This window comes from Budorcas taxicolor, chromosome 6, assembly GCF_023091745.1.
Source record: "Budorcas taxicolor isolate Tak-1 chromosome 6, Takin1.1, whole genome shotgun sequence".
Taxonomy (NCBI): Eukaryota; Metazoa; Chordata; class Mammalia; order Artiodactyla; family Bovidae; genus Budorcas; species Budorcas taxicolor.
In genome coordinates, this window is record NC_068915.1 from 105,180,909 (window position 1) to 105,193,525 (window position 12,617).

A 12,617-nucleotide genomic window follows, 5' to 3' on the forward strand; every position below is an offset into this window, starting at 1 on the left:
TGAGAGGAAGGCTTGGAGAAGATGCTAACTTGCCCCAAGGTCATACTGTTAAGCCCCTCAGAACTGGGACAGAATCCCGTCGCTTGGTTCAGCTTTCTCCCCACGTCACCTCTCTAGGGCCAGTGCAAGTCTGTGCTCAGCCCTGAGATGGCAGCTGAGCAATCAGGTGCGTGCTGCTCCCTCCAGCTGTGGGTCCTTGCCAGCCATTGCTGATTGATTTTGGATCAAGTCAAAGTTCCAGATTTTATTCTCTTGGTCTCCAAATACACTGCAGATGGTGAGTGAAGCTGTGAAATAAAAAAGAAAAAAAAAACTTGCTCCTTGGAAGAAAAGCTGTGACAACCTAGACAGCGTATTAAAAAGCAGAGACATCACTATACCAACAAAGGTCCGTACAGTCAAAGTTACGGTTTTTCCAGTAGTCATGTACAGATGTGAGAGTTGGACCACAAAGGCTGAGCACTGAAGAATTGATGCTTTTGAATTGTGGTGCTGATGAAAACTCTTGAGGGTCCCTTGGAATACAAGATCAAACCAGTCAATCCTAAAGGAAAGCAACCCTGAATTGGAACCCTGAACTAGGATTGATGCTGAAGCTGAAACTCCAATACTTTGGCCACCTGATGTGAAGAGCTGACTAATTGGAAAAGACTTTGATGCTGGGAAAGATTGAGGGCAGAAGGGGCCAACAGAGAATGAGATGGTTGGATGGCATCACCAACGCAATGGACGTGAGTTTGAGCAAACTCCGGGAGACAATGAAGGGCAGAGGAGACTGGTGTGTTGCAGGGTCAGAGAGTTGGGCATGACTTAGTGACTGAACAACTACACAGTTCCAGGCAGCTCAGCACGGCCCTGGGATCCTTATAACCCTCCCAGATGACCAGAGCTGGTCTGCAAGGAGAAATGACACTGGTGCACAAAGTTATCACCCCTGCCCTGCGTGGAGCCCTGAGGGCAGACCCCACACAAGGAATGAGATCTGGAGCTGAGGCTGTGAGCACACATCCTATGCTAAGCTCACAAGGCGTAAGCTCACTGTAAGCTCACAAAGGCTACCTACACCCACCTTCTCTCTCCAAAGATTAACAGAAGTGGCTTCTTATTTCCACATTCAATTGCCTTGTGAAGGTCTCTGAATACAAACACCTCCTGCCTTGAAATGAGTTGGATATTGGGTGTACTCAAGCTCTGCTGTAAAATGTTCTAGTTCTGAGTGAAGGGACTGAGTGAGGGAGGTAGCCCCAAGGCTGGCTGGTAAGCACCCTCCTCACTCCCTCCCTCTTCTTGGCCCTCTACGCCTGAAAGCCTCGTTTTAAATTCTGAGCCTGGTGTCTTAATGTCTGCAGTCTATATGCATTATTCTGTTTTTGGTCAAGTTTGGAAAACCTTCCCACGTGTGGACATAAACATTTCCATTTATAAAATTACACCAAGTGTCAAACATACTTAGACATGCTTTTGCCTAGCATGTGCTGAAAATACGGATGCCATTCACCATAATTTAACATTTTACGGTGTGCCCCCCACCTTCAATGCAGTACCAGTCTTCTCTCCTTGACCATTATTTTTGTCACTCTAAGGAACACTCAGGCTTGTGTGTACTGTATGAGATTGCATGTTTTCTTCCAGCACTCTTAAAACTGCTGCTTAAAATCCAAAACTTGGATCTACTTTTAGACCCTGAGTCTGGATCTGATGACATGGCAAGAAATTCTTTTTTCAGACTGTTAGCCAGTTTTATCCAGCTTACTTAATAGTCACTTCCCCACTGATGAGGGTACCTGGCCTCAGTCCAAACTCATACCGGAACAAAGCAGTCCTGTACTTGTGTCCTCTGGTGACCCTCATTTCAGTTATTATAGACTAACATTTCTCTTCCACTTTTAGCTCCTTTTTATACATGAACTGTAGAAGCAGTAAGAACAGAAAGGGAAATTTTTTATTGGGTCTGCAAATTTATAAACATCTTTATGATGCTGTCTTTCTAGCCAAGAATAAGATAGTCTTTCCATTACTAATTTAAATGCTTGGGAATTTAGTTTTTTTCCACATCGGAATGCATACTATTTTTTACTTCTCAAGGCAGTACCAGAAACGTCACGAACTGCCACAGAACTTGAGCATCAGGCAGGACTGCACTCAACCTGTAGGATACTTTCAGTACACAGAGAAATTCAGGTACAGAGAAGTGAGGTGGTCCAGGACACACAGTATTGGGGAATTGGGGCAAGAGGGGATCCTGAGGTTCCATGCCTTCCCGAACTCCCCCGAGGCTGCATGCCACTGAAGACACCCAGGCCATGGGGTCCCATGTAGCTTTCCATTCCCCCCCTCCACGTGTCCCCATCACACAAAGTCAGCGATCCACAGTGAAGAGAAAAGATATTTAATAATTTCTGTCTAATCTCTTAAAGCGCTCCAAGTATTTTCACAAGTGCAAGGGGAAGGCCTGCTCTCAGCCAGCATTTTACCAGTGATTCCGACAAACGCAAAGAGACTCCAAATCACCGTGCTTTATATACTTATTTTAATATCCGCACTGGAAAAGAAAAGGAAGGTGTAGATGAGGACGAGTTAGTTTACAGTGACTCCATCTTTGCCTTTTAAATTAATCTGTTCTCTCGAGGGCAGGGAATAGAAAGACAAGAAAAAACATCAAAGCACAAGAGTGAACTGGTGAGCAGGATGCCTCCCATCCCGTTAACAAAGGATCCGAAGGCCTGGAGGCAGCGCAGTAAACACTGACAGGCATGGATTAAGATACACCGGGGGAAAAAAAAAAAAAAACCAACCCACGATTCCATTCTCAAAATCAAGCACAGAAACTGACAGTGAAACGCGGAGTTCCATGTGCGCCCGTCAGCCTGACACCTGCGCCACTTGCTCCACAGCATTGGCCCTGCTGGCCCCTCTTCTTGCAGGTACAGAAACCGGGAAGGACCCCGCAGGGGGGGTAGCACGAGGGGCTGCAAACACCCCGGGAGCCACGGGAGGGTCTGTGTGCTTTGGAGGCTCTGCCTCTGGAATGTTCTGCGCTGCAAGCGGTGGGTCTGAGTCAGGCGCCACACGTGGTTGAAGGTGCCCGCTTGATTTCCCATGTGCAAATGGTCAGGGTCTAAAGCTTTCAGAACTTGGGACAGACAGGATGGCCCAGCGAGCTGGCAGGTGGGCGGCGGGGCCCCCTCCCTCCAGGGGGCGGGGCCGAGGGTGGGCACGAGGTGAGGCCCCTCCCCCGGGGAGGCAGGATGGGGCGGGACCGAGGTGAGGCCCCTCCCCTGGGAGGCGGGGCCGGGGCGGGGCAGAGAGGAGTGACAGAGGCGGAGCTGCGTTCACCCCGCGTCCCTGATTCGGTCTCCGGTCGGTGAGGAGGGCTCCTCAGTAGGCGATTGTCCACTCTTTGACAGAGGCGTCGTGCGAGGTCGTGACCAGCGTGTGCTCGTCCAGCCAGGCCAGGCTGCTCACATGGTGGAGCCGGTGCGCATCTAGGGAGGAGGAGGAGGTGGCTTTTGAGCTCTGCGGCCACGGGGACACCCTGGGCCAAGATTACCTGCAAGGGTCACGGGAGAAACCCAACACGATCCTCCTGCTCAACCAGACCCCTTGCCCTCTTAGCGGGGGAGAGTCTAGGTGATGGGAGGGGCAGTGGCTGGGCTCCTCAGCACCTACACCCGTGCTGGGACCCCTGACACCTGGCGATTAGCAGCCAGCCACCCCTGGCTGCAGCTTCCTGGTACCAGCAGAGTCCTGACAACCACGAACCTCCCATCGGGGGGTGGAACTGCCCCTCCCCCCAGGGGTGCAAGTCTGTCTTTCTGTGCCTAAGGCAACAATATACAGACAACACACAGACAGTACACAGTGTTAATTCTGGTAGGACCAAGGCCACAATGAATAAAAAGGCTGAGAACACAGGCTAGGGAACCTTTGCACACAACAGCCTGACCTCAGGCCAGTGCACATTCAGTGACCTGTGACCCACCCCCTGCCACAGCCCAGACCCAAGGACTGGACTTCCCACCCTCTACTCTGAGAGCTCCTTGCTGCATCTTGAACTTGAGTCTTCCTATAAAACCAGCACTCCTTCCTGCAACCTGGTTTTGTTCTGCTAAGTCTGCTCTGCTCCCCACCCCCATCCTGAACCAAGGAGTACGCCTGCCCGCACACCTGAGGACAGCCCACTGGTGCCCCCCCCCCGCTCCCCGCCCCCGGAGAAAGAGCTCTTGATGGGGGGTGGGGATGGGGTCTGACACAGAACTTTTTTGAATAGTAGAAGATCCCATTTACATTCAACATAAAAGGCTCCCTGTTGGGTAGAGACTGAATGGAAAGGGACGAGGCCACATGAGGTGGTGGGAGGTGGGGACATGGGGATAGGAGAACTGAGATCCACCCTGGATGGACATGGTTGCTGGATGGATGCTGGGAACACAGGTGTCCTCTGCATGTCCACCTGGACCAGCAGAGATGTTTGCTGGACGGCCAGGCCTCCCGAGGGGGCCACCTCCCCAAAAGCACAGAAGGGACCCTTAGGCCCTGGGGATGCCTCTCTGGAGCTGCTCGGGGAGCCGAGGTGGGTGGGAGCATCACCTTGGATCTTGACCCTGGTCTCAGGGTCACTCAGGGTCCACACGTACACCATCATGTCCATGCCACCCGAGGCAAAGTGCTCGTTGTCTGGAGACCAGGCCAGGCAGACGATTTTCGCGTGGTGTCCATAGAAAACGTTGTTCTCCTGGATGTGGATTGAAAAGAGGTGGCAGGTCAGGGTCTGGGCCAGAGTGAGTGGGCTTCATCTCATCTAAGTTCAGGCTTCTCACCAACTCACCAACCCCTTGTAACACCCCCAGGCTGCCCACTGCTCAAAGGCACAGACAGGAGCAGTCCAAGATCAAGCAGCAGCCACCGCACCCCTCCCAGGATCCTGGGACCCTGGGGCTGTCCTCCTAACATGTATCCATGGGCCACACGTGCCCACTTGCCTGCAGAGCTCTCTGCCCTAGGGAGGGGACAGTCAGAAAAGAAGGAATAGAAAGCACGAGAAGGTCCTACTTGGCATGGACCGGGCCCTACATGTGTATGGACAGAGGAAGTGGCTGCCCCCCAGACACACACCACTGCCCTGGAGCCCGAGTCAGATAGTGTGGTCTGCAGGCAGACATCTGTCCAGAGGAGCACGTGTCTACAGTGTGTTCCAGCCTCAAGCCGCTATCTTAACAAACAGGTCAATGTGAACAGAAAGTTAATGCTCTCTAACTAAAGGAACGCTTTTACTTCGAGTATTCCACCTTGTTCTTAATTCCTAGATTGACCATGATTTTCAAGTTTGCCTCTTTCATTTTTTGTTGAGTCTACTCTGCAGATTACTCAGCATGCTTTAAACCTGTTATATGCAAATGAAACCACTTAAGATGTGATAAACGCAGGATTTGATAAATGTGCTACTCAGGTGGAAGGAACCTCCTAGGAGGTGGAATGTTCTTTATGTTGACGGAGGTGTGGGTCGCAGTCAGAAGCAAAGCACGAGTATATACTTATGATCTCATTCATTCTTCATTATATGTAAATCTTACAGCTAAAACTAAGAAACCACCAAACTCTAGTCAATATGTGGGCTGATATACTTAATGGCAAAATGTACACTAGCAAATTAGATTACTAGATGGGTAATGTGACACAGTAAAACGGTAACGGTAGAATCTAGGTGGCAAATTCTTTGGACTCTGCTCTAAGTTTCAAAGCTGTCCTAAGGGTTGGAAGTTGGGGGTGGGGGGAGGTTGGCTTGGTGGGGGGACTGGAGGGACCCCTCCCCCAATCTAGCCTGTGGTCCAATCACGCCAGCTCCCTCACACCCAGAGGGTGACCGGAGCCCTCTGGAGTGCAGTCTCTTGTGAAACGGGTCTAAGGCTTCCTCACGCCTCCCAGACCAGTGCCATCGGCTGTCTTACTCAGGGCCGGATGAGCTTCTGGGGTCCTGGCAATGGGGTCCTCTTTCACTCATCCACTACCCAGGGACCACCCCCTACCCCGAGTGCAAGGCCACGTCTGGACGACCAGCACTCACACTTGGCAGGACTTTAAGTGGCAATGATATCCAAGAAAAAAAAAAAACCACCTAGCCTAAGCCCTTTGACAGAGAAGTTCCCAGAAGTCACTGGGCAATACCGCCGAGGTGAACCTACCAGCCCAATTTCACAGCAGCCTCGCTCCCACTCGGGCCCCTAACTTTTTGGCAACTTTGCTAGGAGCCCACAAACTGCTGGACAGCAGAGGAAGTCTCCTTGGCCCACGTCATTCATGCTCCGGGAGCAACAAAACCGCATGTCCTGTGCACCTGCCCCATCAGTGATGACCAGGGAGAGAGGCTGTGGACCCCTCCTGCCATCTGTGCTGCCTGGTGTGGGGCTGGCGCAGGCGGCCCGCCCACTCACCGAGTAGCCGTCGGCAACGCTGAAGACCGTGACCACTTTGCTGGCGTCGCACACGGCGAGGAAGGCGCCGTCGTGAGAAAACGCCAGGTCGGTCACAGGGCCCTTGGCCTCCAGAAGCTTGCCCTCGTCCTTCAGTGTGGTGCCCAGGATGGAGTAGAGGCGGACGTTCCCATCCTGCGGGAGGACAGAGGGGCTGCAGGTCACTCCCCTGACATGGGCGCCTGTGCCCACAGACAACACGTGTGCCCTTCCCACCCAACCCCACCCCACCCCCGACTCTCCCGAAGCCCATCCTCCTGGAGGGAGGGGCCCAAGTATCCATAAGAAGCAGTGCTTTTCCTCCCCACCAACTGCTGCCCGGCTTGGCCACATGCCAGCTCAGGTGCCAGGAGAACCACCCCTTTGTCCCCAGGTACCAGAGGACACATCCTACAATCCAGCAGCAGCTCTGGTGGCTGGCTTAGCATAGTGGGCAGAATTACATGAAAAGAGGTTTAATTATCTTAAAATCACATCAAACTGTGGATCCCAGCCTCCCCAACCCCAATTGTGACATGGGTGCTCATGAGACTGCCCTTTTTACAAAACTTCCAGTATGTTCCAATCAAGTGTCCACAGGCTGAGCTCTGAGAAGCATCTATACAGGTGTTAGGTCTCCAGCGAGGGCCCCTCGTCCAACCTGACCGTGCACTCAGCCTCACCATCTGTCCCGTGCCCTGTACCCCATGCCCCTCCCCGGCCCAGCAGATCCCCTCGGGCGCCAGGCTTCTCTCCCTGTTCTGTCCAGCCTGTCCTAGCAAACGCCCCATCCTTGTGGGGTCCTGGCACTTCTCTTCAGGGGCCAGGAGGTGAGGGGAAAGAGTGGATGTCAGGAAGTCAGACTCGGGGAACCTGAAGCCCTCTGGTGGGCACTGCACTGCACAGGTGTGAAGGCTCCCCTGTCCCCTCCCTGTGCCCACAAGGCTCCCCCAACTGCCCCCAGGACCGACGCCCAGGCTGAGGGCTTCCCTGCCCTGTGCCCCCAGCACAGCCCGCTCACTGCTGGGACCCTGGTCTCCTGGGGAGGAAGGGGGCAGCCCAGAGAGATTCTCACTTGGGTGGCAGGAGGTAGCCTGGAACCCACACAGCCCTGACCGCCCTCCCCTAAATCACTCAAAGACCCCAGGGCAGAGGGTGTGCGGACAGGGCCTTACCGCACCCCCGACGGCCACTGTCTCACCACCCGGGTGCACAGCCACTACTTCGGGCTCGTAGCCAGGGTTGTCGATGCTGAAGCACTTCCTCTGGTCCTTCAGCAGAACGATCTGGGAAACACAGAAAGCGGTTGGAGCAGAGGACCGGGACAGACGGCCCAGGCCCCATCTGGGGGTTGGGGTTGGGGGGCGGCGGCAGGACAGCACGGGGGGCCAGGACAGGGCTTCAGCAGCACTAAGTGGGACCGCCCGGGGGCCCCGCGGTGTTACTCCCTCATCAGCATCAATGGTGATGTCCCCAACACCTGCCCGGACGTCTGTGTAAGCCATCTGCTGCTTCTGAACTTGAATTCCTCCAACTACACACCATCGGGTGTAATGACAGAGCTCTGCTGAGCAGACTGTCGGCGGTTTGTTGTGGGCTCTGCTGTGGGGTGGGGGAGGTGAAGAAGCCCAGGTGATGGGCGGCAGCACCCACCCTAAAATCTGCTACTGAAAACGCACCTGGACAAACATTCACCTGAGTCATCAGCCCGACTCAGGAAGCACCCTTACTGCCCAGCGCCCCCGACAGGGAGAGATGGAGGGCCTCTGTCCAGACTCTGGTTCAAGTCTCAGGGGTGAGACCTGAATGTGGCTGCTCCCTGACAGAGAATTGTGGGCCCCTCCAGCACAGTCTGCAGACCCTATGACTGGCCGTGGGGAGTTCCGGTCAGGATACCCGAGAGAAGCAGGGGAACAACAGAAAGCAACAGGGCAGTCATCACATCCGATCGCATGGGCCACGGACTCCTGGGAACCTGAGGACGCAGAACTAGACCCTCTACCCACCAGCCCCTTCTAAGCAGAGCCTCGGGTGGCTCTTCCCTGAACCCGTGAGCTCTTCCCAGTGTGACCTTCTAGAAGGGCCACGTCCAGTCTTTCCCACAGTCGCTACGGCGCTCCCAGCCCTCAATTCCTCATGCACCCTCACTGGCCACCCCGCTGTCTACTGTAATTGCTTGGCAGGAGGGCTGTGTTATCTAGGACACACAGGAATCCACGCTCCCCGAAGCAATTAAGCTCCCAGGACGGAGGAGGGGTGGTGGATCCGAAAGACAGCTCTCCGGAGTGGGTCTGTTGCTCGTGCCAACAGGGGCTCCGTTGCACCTGCCTCCTCCACCCTGCATGCTGGGACGCCCAGCCCCACCGACAGACGGCGTCTGCTGCAGAGCAGTGTCCTGGATAAAGTGGGTCAGGCCTGGGTCTCAGTCAAGGGCGGTGTGTTTCCGGAAATTTCAAGAAATGGCATGTAGAGACAGACCTTCACTGCCCTGAATGAGAACCCAGGCTGCCGGGGCTGGATGAGCAGAGGCCTCGGAGGCCCGGGTGCCACCTTCCACCATCAAAGGACCTCGGGGAGGGAGGCAAAGCCACTCTCAGCCTCCTCACTTGCAGAGGCGGTACCAACAGCCTGCTGTGTACTTCCTCGTAACCCTCCCTGTGAACTGTAAGGGACGAGAAAACTAAAGCTCAGAGAGGGTGAGGAAAACGCCCAAAGCTACACAGCCAAGTGCTACAGGGCTGGGATTTGCAATGAGTGGGCTGAGCCACACTGGCTGTGCCTCTTGTGGGCAGCAGGGGTGAGGGACCACCCCATGCAGGGCATCTGACCCTGAAGTGTGGGCTCTGACCAGGCTGCCCGGGTTCAAATCCCAGCTTTGCCCTTTGCCAGACGCTGCCCTGGGGCAGCTTAGCTTTTGTGCCTCAGTTTCCCCACCTGTGAGGTGGGGATGATGCCACTGATAGCACTGCTGAGGATTCAGTGAACACGTGGGAGGCCCTCAGCACATGCAGCAGAGCTCTCAGTAAAGAGGGGGAGAATGGCTGTGCAGGGACGTGGGGACCAGACACTGTGCAGTGTCAGTCCGGACCTTCTGGTCAGACCCGGGTGGGAGCCGTACCTGGCCAATGCACACGACCACGGTGTAACCCCCGGGGCCGACGGCCAAGCACTTCGGCTGGACGTCCAGTTTCACGACGCCCTGTCCGCTGTGGAGAGAAGGACGCATTAGTCTCCAGGGGTGCAGGGCAGGCGTAGACACACACTCAGTGAGGACCATAGCCGCTCGGTGACGGGTGGGAATTCCACCCGATTGCGGCTGAAGGAGCCTCTGCCGAACAAGACACGAGAGGGAGGAAGGAAAGACTCCCCGACTCTTAGGAGAGAGAGAGAGTCGAGATGGGGGGCTGGGACGAGGGGTGGCGGCGGCGAGAGATGAAAGCAGCACGTCCCGTGTCTGTGCCAAGGGCCGCCCCCCTGCTGCCCTGTCCTGGGTCAGGCCCCACGTGCACCGGCCACAGACCCTGCCTGGCACTCCCTGGGTTCAGACAGAATTCAGTTCTGGTCCTAACCTCCCAAAGAATCTGGCTCGGGTGGTGAAGGATCCGCCTGCAATGCGGGAGACCCAGGTTCAATCCTGGAGAAGGCAATGGCACCCCACTCCAGCCCTCTTGCCTGGAAAATCCCATGGACGGAGGAGCCTGGTGGGCTGCAGTCCATGGGGTCGCTATGAGTCAGACACGACTGAGCGACTTCACGTTCACTTCTCACTTTCATGCATTGGAGAAGGAAATGGCAACCCACTCCAGTTCTCTTGCCTGGAGAATCCCAGGGACATGGGAGCCTGGTGGGCTACCGTCTATGGGGTCGCACAGAGTCGGACACAACTGAAGCGACTTAGCAGCAGCAGCAGGTTCAATCCCTGGGTCGGGAAGATTCTCCTGGAGGAGGGCATGGCAACCCACTCCAGTATTCTTGCCTGCAGAATCCCCATGGACGGAGGAGCCTGGCAGGCTACAGTCTATAGGGTCGCACAGAGTCAGACACGACTAAGTGACTAGCACTTTCCCTTTCCCACCCTTCCATGGTCTTAACCATTCTCCTCCACAATGTAATTAAACAAACAAACAAACAAATATATATATAACTGGTACTTTTAACGGGATGGGTGAAAATTGTCGCCTTTACTTTTGGTTAATGGAGAAGGACATGGTAACCCACTCCAGTATTCTTGCCTGGAGAATCCCATGGACACAGGAGCCTGGCGGGCTACAGTCCATGGGGTTGCAAAGAGTCAGACACAACTGAGGGACTTAGCATTTTTGGTTAAAACTACAGAGACACATCCCAGAAAAATCTGCACGCACAAACCACTTCTTAACAAATGGTAAACTGAGGAAAACGCCACAGAACTGAGCCAAGCGTGGTGCCTCCCAGGCTGGGTCAAAGGGTCCCTGCAGTAGGGTGACCAGGCCGTGGCTCTGCCCTGGGTGCGCTGGTCGGCCCAGGCTCGGTAGCAGCAGCATGGGTCCCCTGAGGGAGACTCTGCCACCAACGGGCTGAAGGGGCAGGGGGGCACATCCGGCCCCGGGCAGCTCTCACCTGTAGTCCCGCAGCGTGAGGTTGGTGTACCGCACCGTATCGTCCATGCTGCAGCTTACCAGCTGCCCATGCTCATCCACAGTCATCCTGGACACCTGGTTCGTGTGGCCCTTCCCAGCAAAGGAGTCGTTCTCCCCCGTCTCAGAATCCCAGTAATGTGGGGCAGGGGGTTAAGGAAGAGCCTGGCTTCAGGATGTGGTGTGTGCCCCACCCTGGGGAGGCCACGGCCCGTCCCCCATCCTGGGCAGCACATTAGGGAAGGGACAGTGGGCACCAGGCCGAGTGGACCTCTTTGTGCACATTCAGCTCCACATTTCAGGAAGCAGACATTGTGATCAACCAGCAAGAGGGCACGCGGTGGGAGAGTCCACCCGTCTCTAGAACGAGAATTGGGCAGGTCGCAGGACGGCACTGTCCTGCCACAATGGAGTGGCGCCTCTGTCCGAGGGGGCTCAGAAGGAAGACCTGCGGGGACCCCGCGTAGTCAGGCTGATGCCCCCCGACCCCCTCGCTCTCTCTTGCCTGCTGTCCAGCCCAGCACCTTCAGAGGGAGGCGGCCTGCGCCCCAAGGACTGGCTGATGGCCACCCAGGTGCCATATGGCAACCAGTCCCAGGCTGACCGTCTGCTCGGGGTGCCCGGGTCTGAGCTGTTTTTAAGTTATGAGCCTCTCTTTTTATATCAACAAAGAAGCGTCTTTGTTTGCACTGAGGCCAGTTCCCAGGAAGCTGCAGGCATCTTCTGCAGCTCATAGGTCTCAGGATGGGAGGCCCCCAACCCTGCCATGGATCCCCCAGGAGGTCAACATCGTGGTGAGTGGACACCAGGGCTGGCTGGGGACAAGCAGGGAGGATGGGGTGGTGCCCGGAGTTGGGGGACACAGGGCAGGACCCCAGTTGTACCCTCTTTTCCTTCTGTTTTGAGGGGGCAGAGGGGGACATCTGCCCTCCTCCCTTGGGGCTGCGGGGGACTGTTCCCAGGAGGGAACCCTACAGACCAGGCAGCACCATGGAGATGGGGGGAAGGGCAGGGCCTGGGAAGCCCCTCCAAGGGCAGGGCAGCCACGGGCCAGGGGCTGGGCTGCACAAGGGCAGGCCTCTCACGCAGCCACGATGCCTCGCCGAGCCAGGCCCTGTGGACCACCCTTCCAACACTGGCCATCCTGGAGCAGGGGGGTTGGAAGGGCTGCCGGGAACATCTCGGGGGGACCCCAAAGGCCCGCACCGGGGAACAGGGCGTGGGCTCTGCCCAGCTCTGCTGTCGCCGAGTGGAAGCCACTTGAGGTGTCTGAGCTTTGCTTTTCCCATTTTTAAGACAAGGGGACTCCCCCCAACAGGCTCTAAGTCCTTCCGGATCCTAACGCACATGGATTCTGCTGCTCATGAGGGGTAAGGCCAGGACCAGGTCATGAACAGGGAAGTTCAGCAACCAAGCCCTCAAGGCTGCACAACAAGTGACCCATCAAGTGAAGGCCGTGACCCGGAGATGGAGGGCCCAAGTGTGGACCGGGCCACCTCTTGGCGACCCGGACCAGGCAGAGGAGCCCCGTGGCCGCCACCTGGCCAGTCTG

At 55.9% G+C, this 12,617-nt stretch overlaps 1 protein-coding gene across 2 annotated transcripts in view; it reads right to left on the reverse strand.

Moving 5' to 3' along the window:
* Positions 1–2,373: 2,373 nt before the first annotated feature.
* Positions 2,374–12,617, reverse strand: part of WDR1 (WD repeat domain 1) — a 41,207-nt gene continuing 30,963 nt past the window's right edge. Inside the window, exons 10-15 of one of the 2 annotated variants that reach the window (XM_052641865.1) lie at positions 11,049–11,205; positions 9,568–9,655; positions 7,625–7,735; positions 6,432–6,605; positions 4,591–4,735; positions 2,374–3,485 (exon numbers count right to left, since the gene is read on the reverse strand). In XM_052641865.1, coding sequence (XP_052497825.1) covers positions 3,379–3,485; positions 4,591–4,735; positions 6,432–6,605; positions 7,625–7,735; positions 9,568–9,655; positions 11,049–11,205 — 782 coding nt within the window. In that variant the 3' untranslated portion in view covers positions 2,374–3,378. The remainder of the gene's footprint in view (positions 3,486–4,590; positions 4,736–6,431; positions 6,606–7,624; positions 7,736–9,567; positions 9,656–11,048; positions 11,206–12,617) is intronic. The other variant, XM_052641864.1, reaches the window with a different exon arrangement.